At 41.8% G+C, this 22,696-nt stretch overlaps 2 protein-coding genes across 19 annotated transcripts in view; both read left to right on the top strand.

Moving 5' to 3' along the window:
* Positions 1-17,819, top strand: part of LOC144461808 (uncharacterized) — a 277,361-nt gene extending 259,542 nt beyond the window's left edge. The window contains exons 4-5 of the transcript XR_013490442.1: positions 15,207-15,345; positions 15,475-17,819. The gene's annotated coding sequence lies outside the window, so the exon portion shown is untranslated. The remainder of the gene's footprint in view (positions 1-15,206; positions 15,346-15,474) is intronic.
* Positions 17,820-19,794: 1,975 nt separating this feature from the next.
* LOC117245778 (pleckstrin homology domain-containing family A member 5-like) overlaps positions 19,795-22,696 on the top strand; it is a 623,723-nt gene continuing 620,821 nt past the window's right edge. For 6 of the 18 annotated variants that reach the window (XM_078165309.1, XM_078165311.1, XM_078165310.1 and 3 more), the window contains exons 1-3: positions 19,818-20,238; positions 20,361-20,437; positions 21,252-21,309. In XM_078165309.1, coding sequence (XP_078021435.1) covers positions 19,865-20,238; positions 20,361-20,437; positions 21,252-21,309 — 509 coding nt within the window. In that variant the 5' untranslated portion in view covers positions 19,818-19,864. Of the gene's footprint in view, positions 20,239-20,360; positions 20,438-21,251; positions 21,310-22,696 lie in introns of all 18 variants that reach the window. The other 12 variants (XM_033609289.2, XM_078165320.1, XM_078165319.1 and 9 more) reach the window with 7 other exon arrangements.

The raw sequence follows: 22,696 nt of genomic DNA, 5'->3' as shown, positions 1-22,696 counted from the left end.
ATCCTACAAATTAGTGCCCCACCAATGAAGTTAGGTCCTTAACGTAAAGTTACATAATTACCGTGACGTAACAGAGGTTATCTTCAGGCAAGTAAAGTTACTGTGGTTAGGTTTAGGGGAAAGCATGGTGAGGGCGTACCTTAAAATGTCACTCAAAGTTCACACGGTTCCGAACATGCATCTCCAAGGGAAAGTCACAGGTGAAAAGTCTGCAGTTTTGTGACCCATCCACCACCCCAACCTGCCTCCTTACAAGACCACTAGGGACTGCTTCCTTGTTTACAGCTGTCAGCACATTGGTCACATGATCCTACCTTTTAAAAATAAGTGAGATATGTATAATATTGGGTGCATTACTTCACAAATTTCACTTCTCTGCATTACAAGACACAACTCCCGCCCCAGCTTATAAATAAGGGGATCTGAAGTGTTATGGAGGATAAATATTTGAATCGGTTGGATTAAGTCTAGATGTTAAAGTTAAAATGTTTTATCTTGTCCCAGCCTGACAGCACTATTTCTATTAAGTCACAATGGGAACGTGACATTGGTTCATTGCTCACTGCAGATCAGTGGGATTCAATATTGAAGCATTCGACATCCATGTCTGGTTGTGTATGATATAAAATGATCCAAATTAAAATTATACATAGAGCTTATATTACACCACATAAGTTAAAAAAATGGACCCAAATGTTTCTGAACTGTGCTGGCATGGCTGTGGTGAGCTTGGTACTTTTATGCATTTACTATGGTCCTGCCCAGAGGTAGAACAATTCCAGTCTGAAGTGATTGATATTTTAAAAGTTATATTGAATATTCACATTCCTCAATGTCCTGCTGTATGTTTATTGGGGAATAGAGTGGAAAATATACAGTACAGGCCAAAAGTTTGGACACACCTTCTCATTCAATGCGTTTTCTTTATTTTCGTGACTATTTACATTGTAGATTCTCACTGAAGGCATCAAAACTATGAATGAACACGTGGAGTTATGTACTTAACAAAAAAAGGTGAAATAACTGAAAACATGTTTTATATTCTAGTTTCTTCAAAATAGCCACCCTTTGCTCTGATTACTGCTTTGCACACTCTTGGCATTCTCTCGATGAGCTTCAAGAGGTAGTCACCTGAAATGGTTTCCACTTCACAGGTGTGCCTTATCAGGGTTAATTAGTGGAATTTCTTGCTTTATCAATGGGGTTGGGACCATCAGTTGTGTTGTGCAGAAGTCAGGTTAATACACAGCCGACAGCCCTATTGGACAACTGTTAAAATTCATATTATGGCAAGAACCAATCAGCTAACTAAAGAAAAACGAGTGGCCATCATTACTTTAAGAAATGAAGGTCAGTCAGTCCGGAAAATTGCAAAAACTTTAAATGTGTCCCCAAGTGGAGTCGCAAAAACCATCAAGCGCTACAACGAAACTGGCACACATGAGGACCGACCCAGGAAAGGAAGACCAAGAGTCACCTCTGCTTCTGAGGATAAGTTCATCCGAGTCACCAGCCTCAGAAATGGCAAGTTAACAGCAGCTCAGATCAGAGACCAGATGAATGCCACACAGAGTTCTAGCAGCAGACCCATCTCTAGAACAACTGTTAAGAGGAGACTGCGACTGCGACTGCCAATCAGGCCTTCATGGTCAAATAGCTGCTAGGAAACCACTGCTAAGGAGAGGCAACAAGCAGAAGAGATTTGTTTGGGCCAAGAAACACAAGGAATGGACATTAGACCAGTGGAAATCTGTGCTTTGGTCTGATGAGTCCAAATTTGAGATCTTTGGTTCCAACCGCCGTGTCTTTGTGAGACGCAGAAAAGGTGAACGGATGGATTCCACATGCCTGGTTCCCACTGTGAAGCATGGAGGAGGAGGTGTGATGGTGTGGGGGTGTTTTGCTGGTGACACTGTTGGGGATTTATTCAAAATTGAAGGCACACTGAACCAGCATGGCTACCACAGCATCCTGCAGCGACATGCCATCCCATCCGGTTTGCGTTTAGTTGGACGATCATTTATTTTTCAACAGGACAATGACCCCAAACACACCTCCAGGCTGTGTAAGGGCTATTTGACCAAGAAGGAGAGTGATGGAGTGCTGCGGCAGATGACCTGGCCTCCACAGTCACCGGACCTGAACCCAATCGAGATGGTTTGGGGTGAGCTGGACCGCAGAGTGAAGGCAAAGGGGCCAACAAGTGCTAAACACCTCTGGGAACTCCTTCAAGACTGTTGGAAAACCATTTCAGGTGACTACCTCTTGAAGCTCATCGAGAGAATGCCAAGAGTGTGCAAAGCAGTAATCAGAGCAAAGGGTGGCTATTTTGAAGAAACTAGAATATAAAACATGTTTTCAGTTAATTAACTTTTTTTTGTTAAGTATATAACTCCACATGTGTTCATTCATAGTTTTGATGCCTTCAGTGAGAATCTACAATGTAAATAGTCATGAAAATAAAGAAAACGCATTGAATGAGAAGGTGTGTCCAAACTTTTGGCCTGTACTGTATGTCATTGTAATGTTTTTGTTATGTGAGTATGGTGTTGTCCCCCCCCCCCCGGAAAATTAAAAACTATAAAAAAGAAAAAAATGTTTCATCTTGAATTTTTTTGTCTCGAATTATAGATCAGAATTTGAATAAAACATTTGAGCAAGTTGAAGATATATGTTTTTTTTAATAGTAGTTTTTTAATAGGATAAATGTTTGTCACAGTTTAATATTTCACTGCTATAAATTCAGTGGTATCTCAGTGTGAATATTCAGGATTCGGTTGTGATTAAATGTGATTCTCTGTTACTTGAAAGACTGAATCTTTATAGCCTTTCCTTTCTTCCGCAGAAAAAGGCTGAGGAGTGTGTGGTGGGCTAGAGGGGGGAGGCAACGGCTTGTGCAACATTTGCAGTTTTTGGCCAGGACATAAAAGTGGGAGGGGATCCTCCTCCTGAAAGGCCATTTGGCCTGTGTGTGTGTGTGTGTGTGTGTGTGTGTGTGAGAGAGAGCTATTTTTAACCTCAGGGGTAGACTTAACATTTGTGTTATTGTCTAGCCTCATTAGGGAGTGTAGCACGTGTTGTGGGATTGGGTGGATGGGAAGTTGTTTGGGTGTCACGGGGGATTTCCAGCCAGTTGAGCTTTGAGTGTGGACTCCCACTAGACTGATCAATATGTGAACAAACAGTCAGCTCCAAAATAAGTTCCCTTTCATCAGTGATGGGCAGGGCCTCCTGAAGGAGCCCCTCATTACTGAGCTCTCATTGGAGCTCTACTGCAGAAAAGTAGGATTTTAGGATTAAACTGTTCATGCTTTTGAAGGATATTGTTGATTGACTGCTGAGAAGTGGTTGTGCAATTAGGCAGCTCTGCCACTGACTAAAGATATGTTTAATGCATGCATGAATACTGTTAAACTGCGCAAGAGCTGTGCTCCATCTTTTTCATGAAGAACAATACTCCAGTGTTCATGATAGAGAGAAACATCATTACATAAATATAAAGACCAGTGACAAATTAAATGAAAAATTTGAATATATAGGCCTAGTGTAGAACTGTAAATGAATGCTGGATGCTTCAAATAACACATTATAGCAGTATGCCTCCAAAAGCCAATCAAGTTACAGTTTACATCCATGGCTGTTTAGACTCACATGTAGCCATTAAAGCTGACAATTAGTGCTTCTCAAGGATGCTTCCTTTGTAGGATGGGTCCTTCCAAGTCGGGTCCTAGGAGGTTAGGCAAGACCCCCTCCTAGCATTTGGTGAACACATTGGAACAGGCTAGGAAGTGCCCAGGTGTGTATCATTGAAGAGGCTCTGCCTTCAGTTCCTTCAATTCTTCAAGTCAAAGAATTGTGGATACTTAATGTCTACTGCGGATACACACACGCATCTTTAAATTTCTCTGAAGGAAGGACTCGGTCCTCTGTGGAACTAGGATCTTTGACATTGGAACAATCCTTTAATGGATTCGAGGATGTAGCCTCTTGTTGAATCGGCATCAGCACAGCGGATCCCATTTACAAATGAAATCACTCTGATTGTCAGTTCAGCTCAGTGCCCGAGAGGAGAAACAGAAGAAAGAAATGTAAACAAAGAGCTAAAGTCAAGAGAGCGTGAGGTCAAAACAAACTTGATATATGCAGTGAGATTATTTTTCCTTTATTCACTGAGCTCTTTAGCAGAAACGTTTCTTGATTTTTTTTTTGTCTTATTGTTTACTAACACACAGTAAATATGCTCTGTTCTTTCAAAATTGGATTGTGTTGTTCATGTGCTAACTTGCGTCAAGATGGTCCTCCGGTTTCTCTTCCTCAGTGATGACTGCAGATGTCTGCAGTCTGCTTGTATGGAGGGATATGTCGTCCGACACCGGCGCAAAACATGTGTACGCGTTTGTTGGCCATCAGTTTGTTGTGTTCATGTGCAACTACAAGACAAGGCGACGAGAGGTGACAAAATTATATGTTCATCTTACATAAACTATAAATAAACTATTTTGCATTGCATTGCATTTAATCAATAATTTATTTCATTTGGTCTTTTTGTCATATACAGGTTTGCAGCGATGATTGGTAATATGTATGTTGATGTTGTGCAACATCAAGTCTGTATTTGATCATGTGACGATACTATAAAATACACGCAAGCTCTTTCGATGCAAAATCTACTAGGATCCATCATAATAGCTTGTACTGGGGCCCATCTTAACTACCTTATGCCACTGATACCTGCTTAGTGATGGTTGCGTGTGCATTATTGTAGAAGGTAGATGTCCAGACTGTTATGTAGCCTAATGGTGGAGTTTTATAGCCACAAAGAATAACTGAGAACACCGCAAAATCAAAAGTGTTGTATTTTCAGTGTTAGAGTTGAGAGTAAAACTATAGACTCATTTCAACTCATGTTAAATCTAATTCAACCAAAAGATGTTGTTGCAGTGTCTATAGGGGTTCCATCATATTGTCATTGATATGGACCAATGTCAGCCGTCTCTGGGGGCCCCTGTCCAGCTCAGGGCCCTTGGCAATTGCCTAGTTTGCTTGTCCGGTTGCGACGGCCCTGCTCTTGGGATTGCACTTTGAACTTATCCCACAGTAGTGGTACCATGAGGTACCGTAGTACTACAGTACTCCAACAATGCTAGCACGGGTGGCAACCAATCATGCGGGACATGGTTTCAATTTGCGTGACGCGTGAAAAGAGACAGAAATGCTGTGCAGTCCCGCACAATGCGGGACATCTGGTCACACTACTTAGCCACTCACAAGCAGCAGCTAGTAGGGGGATCCATTAGGGGGGATTCCAATGTGTTGTCATTGTTGCAGTGTCTATAAGGTTTCCATCATATTGTCATTGATATGGACCAATGTCAGCCGTCTCTGGGGGCCCCCTTCCAGCTTGGGGCCCTAGGCAATTGCCTAGTTTGCCTGTCCGGTTGCGGCCCTGCCACTACAGTCCGAGTTGCACTTGACAAATGAATCAGGGACAGAAGTGGATGCAAATGTGTTTGAGGAGCTTTTACATGCAGGGAACTTACCATCATGGTGTCCACAGAAAGGTCCACAGGTAAGACTTAGCTAAAACATAGGTCATCCTGCAGAAGTACTGTAATGGTGACAAGCATAGTGAAGTCAAAAAGAGGTCATTATGATAATTAATAATTATAGTGTGTGTGTGTGTGTGTGTGTGTGTGTGTCTGTCTGTCTGTCTGTCTGTGTGTTTCTGTGTGTGTTTCTTTTAATTGTCTTGCAACTCTGCTCCTGGAAGACTAATAACTTATCATAACACAGTCACAACTTTCAGGAAGCCTCATCCTCTGTGATGTCTGATTCATCAGATGCAACAATAATTCTTAAGAGAAAGAGTGGAGTGAAAAGAGCCCACATTGATTTGGAATCAGTGTGTGTATGTAGCTACATCCAGTTTTGTAAGTTAAATGAGTTATTAATCCTCAAGCATAAAGATATTGTGTAGATAAGCTGTGGTTTTGTTGCAGGCAAGGCTAACATGATGACTACCTTTCTGATTCTTTATCTTTTAGATGATGAGAGATGTTCTCCAGTCTAAGCTGGGGGGAGAAAAATAATGGGACGAATATGAAAAAACAAAAACATTAACGGGTGGTAAACCTACTGGTGGCTGACATGGTTGAGCTTTATGGCTAAGCTTTTAATGGTCCTTTTATATTTCTAAAAACATACTCTGTTATTGGTGTCCATTTTGAAAACAGTTGAGCAAAAGTTTGTGAGTATAGCTGTCACAGAACCATGTTCAGTAGTTAAAGCAATTTAACTATTGTGGTCTGGTATTGTATGAATACAATATAAATTAATTTTATGGGGAATCAGATTCATGTCAATATAATCAAACAAAACTTTTTAAATATCAAACACACAAATGAGAATAAAAATCATTGAAACTGTTCATCTTAAATGTAAAGCTCCTAACTTGCAAACAAATTATTTGTGTAGTCAAATGTAGTTATTTGTATTAGCCTTTTTTAAATGTCCTTGTGTTAACAGTTCCCTCTGCTGCTTTCTCATTGATCAGACTTATGCTCTCACTGTCAGCTTGTTACGCCACTTGCTCTCATTTGCACTGCCTCACTTTTGTTTGCAGGTCTGACTCAAACCTCTTGTGTGGGCATGTTTTTTTCCAGAGTGTGTTCCCTCTCAAATTATTTTATTTGATTGTATTTACACAAATCTGATTCCATTTTTCAATATGTTTAAAAGTTGAAAAATAATATTTTTTTCTTCTTTTACAGGAGGATCCCACCAGCCTATGTGCGAACAAAATATGCTCATGGCATCATCACTTTATTTCCCAACATCAGAGATATATACTCAGAAAATGGATGTTTGTATATTGTAAATTTGTAAGGTTGTAAATTGATGGTTTATATTACAATTTATGACGTGAAGTATGTGCACGGTCTTAACTTTATCTACAGTATAATTGCCCTGTATGGCACAGTGGTGTGGTGGTTAGCACTGTCGCCTCACAGCAAGAGGGTTCCCGGTTTGATCCTGGGTGTGGGAGCTCTTCTGTGCAGAGTTTGCATGTTTTCCCCCTGTCAGCATGGGTTCTCTCCGGGCACTCCAGCTTCCTCCCACAGTCCAAAGACATGCAGATTGGGGACTAGGTTAATTGACAACTCTAAATTGTCCGTAGGTGTGAATGTGAGCATGAATGGTTGTTTGTCTCTATGTGTCAGCCCTGTGATAGTCTGGCGACCTGTCCAGGGTGTACCCTGCCTCTCACCCAATGTCAGCTGGGATAGGCTCCAGCACCCCCACGACCCTCAAGAGGATGAAGCGGTTAGAAAATGGATGGATAATTGCCCTGTAGTGCTATGACTCTGTGCTTTGTTTTTCTGTCTGGATTTTACAGGAACTTTTCTATGATCTCAATATGTTTTTCTTCTTGTTCCTACAGTTGGATGTTTGGGCTTCAGTGTGCAGAATGCTGTGTATGCTGTGAGTTTGAGACTTGAAGGATGTTTACACATTAATCTGCTGAAAGTGGAAAGTTTCTCAGTATTACACAAGTATGATGTAGCCTATAAACTTGAAGCCACCAGCCACCAGTAGATGTTATTTTAAGGATTTTAACAAAATAATTTAGCCTTTTGTGAAAAAAAGGCATCTACTCCTACTTCATTACAAATTCTAGAATCTATAAATATGCAAAGTTAATTAATTTCTTAACTTTCAGTGACCCACAGTTGCAAAATTGCAACATCTATTTGAAACTGTCTAGCAGTGACTATCCCTGATTGAATGTAGCGACCACTACATATCCCAGCACCCGAGAATTTTAAAATAACATTTTTGGTGGGAAAATGTAATATTGGAAGACATACCACATTCCTTTAAACAACATGGCTTTAAACAACATGGCTGCCTCTTACTGACCCCCCAGCTCTCTCTTTTGGATCAATTTCAACAATTTTACAGTATTAGTACTATTAGACCTGTAGTATTTTTCCTTTATTCTAAAGATGTTTAGTGTTAGAAAACTTGAATATTTCTTTTCAAAAATGTATAATACACATGATTTAGAGGGATTTTTGTCAGTGTTGCAAAAACATTACAATGGGCTGCAATGGACGTCACTTTTTCACACAAAAGGCCCCATCCCTGGGTGATAAGCCAATAGAACAACTGTGCCACCTCAGAAGGCACAGCTATGGCAAGATATGGGTTTTAGGGCTGGGGTTAACAGAAAATATACAGTATATACAGTGAAGATAGATAGATAGATAGATAGATAGATAGATAGATAGATAGATAGATAGATAGATCTTATCTCAGCATGAAGACAAACAACAGTATCAGTCATTCATCCTGCTCTGAGGACACTCAATGTCTGCAGGTCGGCTGCCTCAGATAAAGTGTTAGCCTACATACAGACAGCTTTCATTTTAGTTTGTCTTTAACACTTTGCAGTTAGCACCGAGAGCGCGATGTGCTTGTGTCGACCGCGATCATAAACTATAATAGTGGTGAATGAGAGACTGTGGACAGAGCAGATTGAAATATTCTACATGCTGATCACATGTATTGATAAAGTATTGGCTTGGCTAGCAGAGGTTTTATCGCACTTACTCACAGTAACAAGCGTAGCTGTCGTTAACTAGAGTAATCTTGAAGTTAACGTTATATTCCCTTCATCTGCGCTGCGGCCCCACCGCTGCAGAATGATGATACGTGAAACCGAAACTTTAAAAAGTAACGCCGATAATGGTGGAGCTTACTGTTATTATGGTGCTGATTAAACGTGACTTGGGTTGTTTAATACCGGGTCTCAGTACCGATCCCTGTCTGGGCGTTTGATGAAGTCTCCTGGTTGGCCGGTGATAGACTAGTGTCTAACTGTCGTCAGCCATATGATTAGACACACACACACACAGACACGGACACACACGCAGGTACGCACGCCCTAATTTTGGGTACAACTAGAAGAGCTCTGCCTGATGACCTGAGAGGCCTGACTGGGTTGTATGCAGTGAGCAAGTCAGAGATGTACTGAGGAGCCAAACCATTAAGTGCTTTATAGACTATTAGCAGGATTTTGAAGGAGATTCTGTACTGTACCGGGAGCCAATGAAGGGATTTCAGTATTGGAGTAATATGATCAAATTTATGTGTAAGTGTGAGGATTCTGGCTGCTGCGTTTTGAATGAGCTGGAGGCGTCCTACTGATTGTTTGGATAATCCTGCGAATAGAGCGTTGCAATAGTCTAATCTGCTTGAGATGAAGGCATGAACCAGTTTCTGAAAGTCAGTTTGAGTCATATATTCTCGAAGTTTTGATATATTCTTCAGGTGGTAGAATGCTGTCCTGGTGATATTAGTGATGTGATTTTTGAAATTGAGATCAGTGTCTAAGATAATGTCAAGGTTTCTGACTTGCTCACTGCATTTCAGAGACAGTGATTCCAAGTGCGGGGAGATTATCTGTCTTTGACTTTTTGGACCAGCTAGGAGAATCTCAGTCTTGTCTGTATTCAGCTGTAAGAAATTCGTGGACATCCAGTGAGTAATATCATTAATACAATTAATTAATCTGTTCATAGGACTGAGGTCATCGGAGGAAAGTGAAATGTATAACTGTGTATCATCAGCATAAGAATGGTAGTAAATATTATGTTTCTTTATGATAAAACCAAGTGGGAGCATGTACAAATTGAAGAGCAGTGGCCCAATAACTGACCCTTGTGGGATCCCAGAGAAGATGTTTGATTTGTTTGATGTAAAACTACCAATTGTGACAGAGAAGCTCCTGTCCTTCAAGTAGGATGAGAACCAGTTCAGGACAGGACCTGCTAAGCCAACGGAGACATGAAGTCTCTGACTTAGGATGTCATGATCCACAGTGTCGAACGCAGCAGTGAGATCAAGCAATACTAGGATTGAGGTTCTCTGAGAGTTGCTGTGGATCTTAAGGTCATTGATAACCTTTACAACCTTTGATTGGCTCTGAAACCTGATTGGTGTGTATCGTAAATGTTGTTTGTTGTAAGATAGTCATCCAGTTGTTTGTAAACAATTTTTTCAAGAATTTTGCTGAGGAAAGTAAGATTGGATATTGGTATATAGTTATTAATTACAGATGGATCTAGGTTGTTTTTTTCTTTAATACAGGTGATATTACAGCATGCTTGAGAGAAGCAGGGAAAGTGCCAGTCTGCAGGGAGTTATTAATGATATTTTCAACACTATTTATAAGACAATGAGAGACAGATTTGAAGAGTTTGGTAGGGATGGAATCAAGAGAGCAGGTGCTAGATTTCAGGTGCTGAATGACCTCAAGCAGATCACTGCAGTTAACAGGTGAGAATGAAGACATAGCGCTCATGGAAGTAATTTGATGCAAGGGTGAGCCGGAGCCAGATGAAGAATTTGATATGTTATTTCTAATATGTACGATTTTTTCCTGAAAGAAAACAGCAAATTCATTACATTTGGTTGTGGAGAGAAAATCAAGAGGGGTAGATTTGGATGGATTAATTAGTTTATCAACTGAGGAGAATAGAAATGAGACATTATTATGATTATTGTTGATCAGCTGAGAAATGTAGGACTGTCTGGCAGATTTCATGTCTTCATTGTAACTGTAAAGTGCAGTTTTATAGACCTCAAAATCAAAATTTGTAATTTGTTTTTTCTCCATTTCTGTTCAGCTCTCCGGCAGATTCTTTTTGCAATCTTAACTTTGTCATTGCTTCTCCAAGGTGCTTTTGGTGGTCCATGAATTCTTACAGTTCTGACAGGAGCAATGTGGTCAATAATCTGAGACATAAGATTAGAAAAATTGTCAACCATAGCATCACATGACGACAAGGTGGGTAATGTATACTTTGAAAACTCATTAATAAAAGTGTTAGTTGTATCAGCATTGATGAAACGTTTGTTAATGTATCTATCAGTAGTTGTCTGTTCAACAGGGCATGTTACATCAAAGAAAATACAGTAATGGTCAGATATTGCAACATCTAAAACATCTGTTATTGCAATATCAAGATCTTTTGAAAAGATAAGATAAAGTGTATGACCTTTAGTATGGGTAGAGCCAGTGACATGTTGTCTAAAATCAAGACTCTGATAAAGTGATTAATTGTTTTGCTTCTGAGTTGCTACCGTTATCAGCGTGAAAACTCGGAAAATTGCCAAAAGACACAGATTTACACTTAAATAAGTCATTATATATGACAGCAACCCCCCTCCCTTTCTACTGATCCGTGTGCAGTGTACAAAGTTGTAGTTATCAGGAGATGTTTCAATAAGTTCCTTATTACCAGTTTGATCAAGCCAGGTTTCTGTTAGTAGGATATAGTCCAGTTTGTGAGAAGTGATGATGTCATTAACTAAGAAAGTCTTTTTAGCTAGAGATCTAACATTAAGCAGTGCAAGTTTAAAGGCCCAGCCGGGGAGAGGAAGGGGTCTGGTTTGGGGACCTCAGAATTGTATCTCTGCTTTTTGCAGATGATGTGGTTCTGTTGGCTTCATCACACCGTGATCTCCAGCATGTACTGGGGCAGTTGGCAGCTGAGTGTGAAGCAGTCAGGATGAGAGTCAGCACCTCCAAATCGGAGGCAATGGTTCTCTGCCGGAAACCAGTGGATTGCCCTCTGCGGGTTGGGGGAAAGTTACTGCCTCAAGCGAGGGAGTTCAAGTATCTCAGGGTCTTGTTCATGAGTGAGGGTAGAATGGAGCGTGAGATGGATCAATGGTTCGGTGCAGCGTCTGCAGTGATGCAGGCGCTGTGCTGGTCTGTCCTGGTGAAGAGGGAGCTCAGCCGGAAGGAGAAGCTTTTGATTTACCGGTCCATCTACGTCCCAACTCTCACCTATGGTCATAAGCTCTGGGTAGTGATGGAAACAATGAGATCGCGGATACAAGCGGCGATAATGAGTTTCTGCCTTAGAGATAGGGTGAGGAGCTGTGACATTTGGAGGGAGCTCAGAGTAGAGTTGCTGCTCCTTCACGTCGAAAGGGGTCAGTTGAGGTGGTTAGGGCATTTGATCAGGATGCCTCCTGGGTGCTTCCCGCTGGAGGGGTTCCAGGCACATCCACTGGTAGGAGGCCCCGAGGCAGAACAGACTGGAGGGATTACATATCTCATCTGTCCTGGGAACGCCTTGGGTTCCCCCAGGAGGAGCTGGAAAGCGTTGCTGGGGAGAGAGATATCTGGAGTGCTTTGCTCGGCCTGCTGCCCCTGTAACCGAGCCCCGTATAAGCAGATGTAAATGGATGGATGGATGAATGGATGGATGGATGCTCTGTATGAAACTGTTTCATGTTAAATACATTTTTAAGATGCATGTTTTGATTTTATTGAGTGATCAATGCCTAATAATAATTGCACTTTGTTAAAAGTGAAGTGGTGATATTTGTAACCACTAAGACCCGCTGTTGCAATTTTGCAACGTTTCCAGAGATTCCTCAAAAAAAATAAAAAATGATGAAAGAATTTTTTTCTGGATCAGAGGCTTACTAAAAACAGGTTAAAAAGAGAAAAAAAATCATCAAAAAAATCAATGCTTGGGTTTCGTTTTCCTGTTGGACACAAGATGTCTCCTAAATAACTGTGAAGTTCATTCTCAGCATAAGTGCAGTGTGTGGGGCCTTAGGTTTCAACATCACACTTCTGTAAATTGCATTGGACTAGGACTGACTTCCACACTATTTGTGATGTCAAATATTATGCTTGTAGGCCTGCTACAAAAATCCAAAATTAGATTTTTAATTGGTAGAGTAACTTTCCAATTCTAGCAGATGAAGGTGAAAATGTCACAGTCTGCTTCTCTCCCTCACCTACAGAAGACGAGAATGGCCATGTATTTATTTATTTTTTTGTGCACTGTTATCTCGTGATAACGACTTATTATTTCGTTATCTCGATATAACAAAGATTGTTTTCTCATTATAACGAATTAATTATCTCGTTATCTCGATATAACAAAGATTGTTTTCTCGTGATAACGAATTAATTATCTCGTTATCTCGATATAACAAAGATTGTTTTCCCATGATAATTGTCAAGTGCTGTGATTTGATGGCCCCGTAGGCTACTCATTGTAGCCCACTCTTATAAGACCCAATAATAATAATAATAATAATGATAATAATAATAATAATAATAATAACCTACTGTGGACCTATATGCCATGCCTTTTAATAAAATTACCAGAGGAGTTAGCTGAAAAGCAGGTCCACAGTAGCTTATTATTATTATTATTATTATTATTGGGTCTTATAAGAGTGGGCTACAATGAGTACCGGGCCATCAAATCACAGCATCCGCGGGGAGAGGACACGGAATTGTGTGCGCTTTTACGCACGTGGGTGTAGGTGATCACGGATATTTGATGTGGGAAAGATGTAGCCAGATGTATTACCTGTTTTAGATATGTGGCTGTCTGTCCGTCCGTCCGTCCGTCCGTCTGTCCGTTGCACGAGTCATGTGCGCCACTTCACCACCGACCCGTGCATAAAAGCGCAAACAGTCCCTCAATGAGGGACAGCCCTGCAGGCAGGGAGAGAGCAGCCCTCGCAAGCTTCTCTCTCCCTGAATGAGGAAATAATCACCCCGGCGTTTAATCGGACCCGGCGTTTAATACGCAAAATGGGGTCAAACCCCCAGCGGCTATTAGGTGCCTGGCGGCTATTTGCTGCCGGGCGACTATTTGGAAATATACGGTATGTGACAATAATCATATGTGTATAATTACAGTAGAAGTGTGACTAATGATAACAGCAGCAGTAGGAGGCATCTAGCAGGACCACGGCAGCTCTTGTAGGCTGAAATCAAGACAATCACATTAACCAGTGCGCAATCATCAGACTTGACAATTATCACGGGAAAACAATCTTTGTTATATTGAGATAACGAGATAATTAATTCGTTATCACGAGAAAACAATCTTTGTTATGTCGAGATAACGAAATAATTAATTCATTATCATGAGATAATCTTTGTTATATCGAGATAATGAAATAATAAGTCGTTATCACGAGATAACAGTGCACAAAAAAAAAAAGAAATACGCGGCCGTTCTCGTCTTCCGTACTCACCTGCTCCTGGAAAATTTCCATTCACCTGAACCCTGCAAGTCAGCACACACCCTCTTTGTCAGATTGTTCTTCAAACTCCATGCAAGACATTCCAGCACTCACCCTTGGTTTGCCTCCCCGGCACTGACCCTGCCTGTTCCTGACCTGCCTCCATCATCTCTGCCCTGGTAGTCACCTCAGCCTTCTGTTTGTGACTCTGATTCCTGTCTGCCGCCTTCCTGATTCCCGTCTGCTTGGCTCTGTGGCTGCATGGTGCAACACCAGACCTGCATCCCTCAGTTCTCCAGGTTCTGCTAGCTACATCTGAATTCACCTCACTACCAGCCTCAGGAGAGACCCCCCTGCACTATGGTACAGTCCACTTTGTACAGTCTGCTTTCAAGTATTCCCTGCCTGCTCTTGCCACATTCACTCACCGCTGGAACTTCAATCAAGTTAAACTTAAAGACCCCTGAACTTTTGGTTATCTGTGTAAACAATAAAAGTCATTACCAACTGTCTGCCTGCCTCAGTGTGCTTCATTTGGGTACAATCTCACCTTGGGACAGAAAACAGATTTCTATTGTCAGACTCTGGACATACATCATTCTACAAGGTGAAGCTTAAATATTCAATTGTAGGAACAAGGAGAAAAACTTTTTTGAGTGAAGGAGGACTTTATACTTATTTTTAAAGTGAACAATTATCATGCAAGGTATACACTTTTAGTTGTACAACCATAAAAGGATTGGAATTTCATTTGTGGATGGTTTTATGGCTGGGAGGGGTTGCAAGGACTTAAGTGTCTCTCTGTAGATTGACCATATTTCACCATGATGTTTGGAGAGAAAGTTGCTGGCAGATTTTTGGCAAAATGGCCCACTTACTTCAAACCTCGGGTCCTGGCAGGGTACAAAAACCTAAAATACTGAAGACCTTGTCTGTGCAGCAAAAATCTGATTATTCTAGTAAGCGTGGCTCATTCTCTTTAAAATATTTTTTTTTTACTTACAATAATCTGAAAGGTTTAAATCTTGTCTCAGGCATAATCTGGATTTCTTTGCGGCTATTTTCAGTTGTAAATGTTTCTGACAAGCTGTCTTTTTTTTTCTTTTTTTTTTTGTTCTCATGCTTTCTTCCAGTTTGCCCCTAGGCTGGGACAGTGACCTGTCAAGCATTCCACTGATGGTTCACCTACTTAGCTGTACCTCAAAAGGCCACAAGAAGATTGCTAAAATCAGCTCACATGAAGCAGTCAGTCATGTTGTGAGATATCTAAGGGTATGCCATGTTTTAGTGTGCTTTTTATACCACTGTTATGACACTGCTTTTGTTGGGGGCACATTTGATTTTACTAGCTAAATAGGCCATTTTAATGTTTTCTTATGGTTCCTCATGTTTATGTTGCAGATTGGGGCCAGTGTTGACACCTTCCTTTGAAGTTTGGATCCTGAACAGCCCTTCCTCCTGTGTGTTGGTGAACAAAGGAACAAGATCTAGAAGTTCTGACATAGTTAACTACAAGGCCATCCCTTGCGAGGTGCAGACATCCCTGACAGCCTTTGACAAGCTCCTCAAGGCACATCAGTGTGAACTACCATGAATCCCTCAACAGCTCCTACACACACGTTTATCCAAATGACAGTATTCAACATGGACATGGGAAGTGCCAAGAAAAGTCCCAGAGTCAAGAAGCTCAGAGCAAGGCTGTTGCACACTTGATACTTGAGGTGATACATATACACAATACATATACATACGTTACGTTTGAAATGTGGACAACAAGGATTCATCGTCATTTTGCACTTCTTCAGGGTTCAAGAAACACCATATTCATTTACACAGGGACACTGTTTCAGCAAATACTGTTGACGATGTGGGCACTCAAGAATATGATTAGCCTTCAACTTCACAAGTAGTCTGTAGAGACACTCCAGTGACCGCCCAGGCCTCTGTTGACAAGCATAATTTGTTGAACATGTGTTGTTCTGTTGTTGCACAGTTACAAGCACCAGGTGTTGCTGAGAGCACAGTACAAGCAATGGTAGAATCAATGGAAGAGCTTGTAAATGATAATCACACACAAGCAAGAGAGGCGGTTCTCTCAGAGATCTCGGGAAATCGAGATACAGATTTGGAAAATAAGGTGGAAATTTGTTTTGACAATTTAGAAAATCCCTCTCAGTCTTGAACACAAAAGCAAAGTGTCAAAAGTTCTTTGAGGGAAAAGTGAGAAATAGATACCCCTGTAGAATACATTCTAGTGGTAAGATTTTATGTAAGCAGAGATCAAACAGTAGGTGTTTATAATCAGATTCCTGTAACAGATAAATTTGTGTATGTACCCATCTTGGGAACCCTGAAGTCAATGTTCAAGAACAGTGAATAATGTGAGAGTTTCTTGCAGGCCAAACAACATGAAAAAGGTATTTTATGAAGATATGTGAGGTTTACATGGACTATTTGGTTATGTTGAGTCTTTCAGTGCAACACATTGTTGTAGATTTTGTTTAGCCACAAAGGAAGAGTTTCAGTCTGTCCTCACTGAAGACAACCCTGGCTTGATTTTTCGTACAAAAGAAATCCATACAGAACATTGTGCAGCACTAAAAGAAGATCCTATGTTGCCATCAGCATCTGATGTAAAAAAGACATGCTTTCTCAATACATTCATTTTTTTTCCACTCCTCCAATAACTACGCAGTTGACACTATGCATGATTTGCTTGAAGATAGTGCAGTATGAATTGAAACTTGTCTTTCAACACCTTGTCAATAAGAAGTATCTATCCTTGGAAACATTGTCACAGGGGATCCAAAGACCATGTGGGTTTAAAATGGATGAGGCAGCAAAGATCTTCGATTAAATTCTATCCAGTCATGGTGTCTGCTCCCCCTATTTTTGATGATGTAGCTGAAAGAAATAACTGTTAGTGGAACCTGCTCCTCCTCTTGATTCAGATAGTAAATATTGTGTTTTTGCCAGTTGTCAATAATGGTAAGACATATTATTTGAAGAATCTGATAAATGATCACCACAAACTGTTCAAATCTTTGTTTCCTGAGAGAAGATTTATTCCAAAGCATCATTTTATGATACATTATCCAAGGTGTATTCGTAAAATAGGTCCGGTTTGAGGCCAAACATAATTTTTAGGAGATCTGTTAAGAATTTGAAAAATATTTCAAAAACATTAGTAAAATAACACAAGAGACAGTTAGTTTATCCCTGGAAAAAAATTATTTTCAGAGGTTTGAGTTTTGTCCAGTGAGGAAGGAAACTGTTGATTGGTTGGAGGGTAGTGAGACTTTAAGTTCAGTGTTAAATGTGAATGCATACTCTGATGTGTCAACTAATTGGGTAAAGAATTATGGAACTGAGTATCAAATTGATGCATTTGTTTGTATCAGGACAAATATGGAAATTCCTGTTTTCGGAAGGGTCAATAACATCATAATAAATGAAGGTCAGGCTTTTATTTTGACTTGTGGAGTTGAGACACTTTATTTTGATGAGCATTTTAATTCTTACTGTGTTGAGGAGAGAGCTGATTCATATTGTCATTTCTATTGAGGAGCTGATTTGTTACAGTCAATTTGACAAACAGTTTTCCCATGAGATGGATGAAAAAACATACATATTGCCACATTGCCATATTGTGTGACCTGTGTTGTTTCAAGACTGATTGTCCATTGTTATTGTAAAGCAAATGCTTTGGTGTAAAGGATCATAATACAATTTTACTTGAACTACAAGCCTCTTTGTGTTATTGTCCTCTTTTCTTATTTTAAGACTTTGTGTTCATTCATAACTCTCTCCATCCCACTCCCACTGCCACTGCTTCCTCCAATTAGCTGACTATGGGTATTCACTCTTTTACTAATCCAATCAAACTTTGCCACGACCTCTCTCAGCCAATCAGGATGCCACTGCAAAATATTAAATCCCTTCCCTGTTCAACTATGGATTCATCACCTTCCTTAAATCATACCATCTATAAGGGGTCTATTTACCAAAGACTATTCACATATCGAATTCCTATATGCAAATGTTAATAAATATTCTTTTTACTATAAAAACGTCTCTCCTGATTGAATTTACTCTATGTAGTGTGGACCAATATAGACACTTTCAAAGTGTTGAATTAGCATTGCTGATTTTGCTGTGTAGTATGTGAATTAGTATTTGTCTTTCAAACAAGGTAAGATGACTTGTACCTATGATTGTTAACACACCAAACCGACATCAAAGAACTTGCAGTGATATAGGCCGACTGTACCGGTGTCTTGGGCAGAAAGTTGCACATGAACACACCGCAAAGTCTACAGCTGACAGGGGTGTTGGTGGCTTAGTGGTAGAGTAGGCGCCCCATGTACAAGGCTGTTGCCGCAGCGGCCTGGGTTCGAATCCAGCTTGCGACCCTTTGCTGCATGTCATCCCCCCTCTCTCTCACACACTTACCTGTCCTGTCCATTAAAGGCAAAATGGCCAAAAAAATATCTTTAAAAAAAGAGTACAGCCAACTAGAACATGTGCCAAACCGGAAAACTGACAGGATGAACTCTACACTTGTTAGCCAATTAGCACATTAACAAGACAAACAGATATTAAAAGAGCAAAAGCTATGTATTGTGTGCTACTATTTCTGCTAAGGAGCTCAACAGCTAAAAAAAATTATCTTACCTAATAAAAGTTTGTTTAGATTCTATGCCCTCTTGACTATAGCTCTTTGTTTACTTTCCTCACTTCTGTTTCTCTTCTCTGCGCTGAACTGCCAATCAGAGTGATTTCATTCACTGATGGGCTCTGTCGTCTCCACTGCTGATTCATCATTCATACTCATTCATCATGCTGAATTGGCAGAAAAAAGCAGACAAGGGCCAACTAGTACCAATGGTACAGGACACACCGCAAAAACTAAGGCAACAGACGCTCACACACGGCCTGATATTGACTGAGGGGTGACTGTCAGCTTGGTGTGTCAGGGCCTTCAGTGAAATGAGGAGAAAGCTCTTGTGGAGTGGGTTCATGGTAAAGGTCATTAGATTGCCAGGCAAAGTAAAGGGGATATTGGAATGCATGTAGAATATAAGAGAGCTGCTTAATGACCTTCAACCAATAACATCATATGCGTGTGCAGAGCCTAAAGGTGTGATAGCAGTTGCCACATTGATTCGTTGTATCCCATGAACAGTAGAGGGTGCTTGGTGGAGAGGGGGCTTAACAGCCTGCCCTGGACCACCACTGATTTCTCCGAGCAGCTAAACTTCACCTTAGTACATGGGCCCCTGTCAGCGTCTGGGTTGCGGCACTCTTCACTGGTTGCACTGTGATATTTACACCATTGGCATGCAGTGCTGTAGCATGTGTTAACCTAAATTAAACTCTCCCCTTTTGTGCCTTTTGCCACTCCCACCGCAGGTGCAGCTAGTTGTTAGCTCCTGCAAGAGGAAGCCAGCAGAACAACATAGGAAGCCAGACGGGTGGGCCGTCACACATACACACTGTAAACCCGCTGTATGTTCAAAGAAGAGAAAGAAACACAAAACTTTATACTCTTACCATCTTTACATATACAAACACATATGCTGTACATAACCACCTGCCGTTTTTTGAGAAACATATACATACAGCTCATAATGTTGTACCTCATCATTTTTTAAACCCATTTCTTTTAGCATTTTATCATGTACGTGTCTCTGCATTTTAATTACTCACATTTTTATTCAGTCTTGATTTAATTTTAATTGATATTGAATATTGTTTACTGTATACTGATTGATTTATTGGTTGACTGATTATGAACTGCAAAGCCACTCTGACAGCGCATGCAGGAATCACACTAATAGTGAACGTTAATTTTGGCCAATTTAGTCTCCCACCCATGCGGACATTTGCCAAAAAATACCCCATCGCCTGCCCTCACTTGGCAGAAAACCATTACTTGTGTCTTTATTCCTTAGGCGCGCTCCTGTCTCATGCAGGCGCGCGAGAGGGATTGTGCGTGCGCGCGCTTGGCACGGCGCCGCGCACTCCAGCCACTGTGTATAGTAATCCAGAGCAGTGGAGCTCTCAGCTAGACATGGCGGCCGATCCTAAGCCGGACTGGCTCTCCTGCCTTCCCTCTTCTTGGAGTTATGGGGTGACTCGGGATGGACGCATATTCTTCATCAAGTAAATATCACGCGGACACACGGATTTATGGATACGCATTGCGTAATAGTCCAACGTATTTTTCCTGTTTGTCTTTTTTCGCGTTCTCTGTTCACCTTTTCCCCGTTTTCTTCCACCAACAGCGAAGAAGCAAAGAGCACAACCTGGTTACATCCTGTTACTGGAGAAGCTGTAATCACGGGGCACAGAAAAACTCCAGGTAAACAATCTAACAATGTGTTTTTCCACCTCTATCCCTGTGAAAACACGCGCGCGCGCACGCAGCACCTGGGAAAGGTTTACCGCGTCACAGTGCAGAAGAAAAAGGGACGACAAGTTGCAGAGAGCCGTGAAAGACGATGAGGGTAGATTTCTTCTCTCTGCAGCAAAGCAACAGCCTCCTCTGCTCCTCCGCTCCCCTCTCTGCTCTCCTTTGGCGGCCCATTACGCACAGCGTCCCCCCTCCCCACCTTCTCTGGCTCGCTCCACCTGGACACTTTGCGACACACTTTTTAAAAGTTCCGTCACGTAGGCGTGAACCGATTTCGGAGCCGATTCCCTGCAGTGACATCTGACATATGTCCCACTGAAACCCGCTGCGCTGCAGAAACTCAGTGTTTTCTGAGCACGTACAGGCAACCGAGGCTGCTGAGAGAACAATGCAGTGCGTCAGTGCAAAGCCGATATTCAAAAATGAAAGACACATCTGCCGCGACAGGAAGGCATGGCGTGTGGGAAGGCATCGTAACATGCAGATCAGCAGTGTATCCAAACAGCTGGAGGCTGAGCAGTCCACGCACCGACGCACAATGATTGAGTAATCCTGCGATATCTGCTCTGGTTATTGGGGAGGGGGCGCGGAATTGCGTTAAAGGGCACAAGCCAAACGAGCTATTTGTGATCCAGACACTGCATTGCTGTGCAGGTGTGTGTGTCTGCGTGCGTGTGTGTGCATGCTGTCAGCTTCATATCTGTCTGCACAGCTGCTTATGTTTCTGTGTCTTGTGTTTTCTTTTCCCTTCCCGTCCTCACAGATTTACCAACAGGATGGGAGGAAGGATACACATTCGAGGGAGCTCGCTGCTTCATCAAGTGAGTTGGAATGTGTCGAGACAGAAAAAAAAAGAGCGATAGGAAGAGTGATAGATGCAGAGAGGCAGAGCAGCACTTTGAATCTCAGGGAGTGAGGGGCTGCTTTGTTTGGTCGGCAGGCACAGAGATTTCCCTTAGCTTTCATCAACGCCCACCTCTCTGCCTCTTTGCCTCTCTTTCCCTGTGCCTTTCTGTCCCTCTGCCTCCCTGCCTCTCTGCCCTGCTGGAGGAATACATTTCTGTTTGCCCATCCTGTCAGACTCACACAGACAACCAGTGTGAATGGATAGCTACACAGTCTTGACTTTCTCTCACTGCTGTTGAGGCTTTCTCCTTCTATCAGTCATGCTCTCGCCCTTCACCCTTTTCCCTCTTAGTCTCTACTCTCACACACCCACCCACACACACACACACACACACACACACACACACACACACACACTACAATGGAGGGATTTGCTTGGGCACGAGTCTTTGCTGTCAGTGGGACACAAGTTTGACAAGCAAGTGTGACTCAGCGGCTGGTCTCCTTCGCTGAACAGGCTCTACTTGTTGGGGTGCTGCATGTGAACGTGTGTGTGTGTGTGTGTGTGTGTGTGTGCAGCCTTTCCATGGTTATGAGCAACTCTAGCTCCCTGTGCACATTTGCGTTCATGTATATTTTGTGGACCTGTTTGACGACTAAATTGCCCTGCAGCTAGCAGCCTGTCACACACCCAGAGCTGACACACACACACACACACACACACACACACACACACACACACACACACATTTTGAGGCTGTGAGCAGGCACTTTCATTTGTTCTACCTACTTTGCCACCTAGTTTTCCTGCTGTTGTTCGTGCTTTCTGTGGCCATTTTGAGAGCAGCAGCTGACACATACAGTGAGCTAATATAGCTGCTCTATAAATAGCCCAGAACCACTGCTCATTGGTATGTATGAATGCATGCAAAATGTGCACACACGGACATGTTTATATACAGGCGCAGTTCCACATGTTATGTGCTTGCATGCAAACACAGACAGTCACTGGGATGAGTCACTGGCAGTCAAATGTGAGGAGTGGACAGCTGTGAATGCAGGTATGAATGCAGCCAGATCACATGTTGGGATCAGAGCAGGACACATTGAGAGGTGGCAAAGGGAGACATCAGACGGTGTACAACAGTTTGAATCTACAAGGCAGGGTTAACAAATTCAGAGGGCCACAGGCAAAAAAGTTGTGTTAGATCAGTTCTGACCCTCACAACTTATGGCCCTCAGTGCGCTGTGTATATCCTCACCTCCAAGTTCCCATAAAGTGCCGTATAAACAGCAGTCATAGACCATGACAGCTTCATGATAGACCCAGAGTCCAGTACCCATTGTGAAATAATACCCCCA

The sequence above is a fragment of the Epinephelus lanceolatus genome, chromosome 23 (genome assembly GCF_041903045.1).
Source record: "Epinephelus lanceolatus isolate andai-2023 chromosome 23, ASM4190304v1, whole genome shotgun sequence".
Taxonomy (NCBI): domain Eukaryota; kingdom Metazoa; phylum Chordata; class Actinopteri; order Perciformes; family Serranidae; genus Epinephelus; species Epinephelus lanceolatus.
This window is presented reverse-complemented; position numbering and strand designations above follow the sequence as displayed.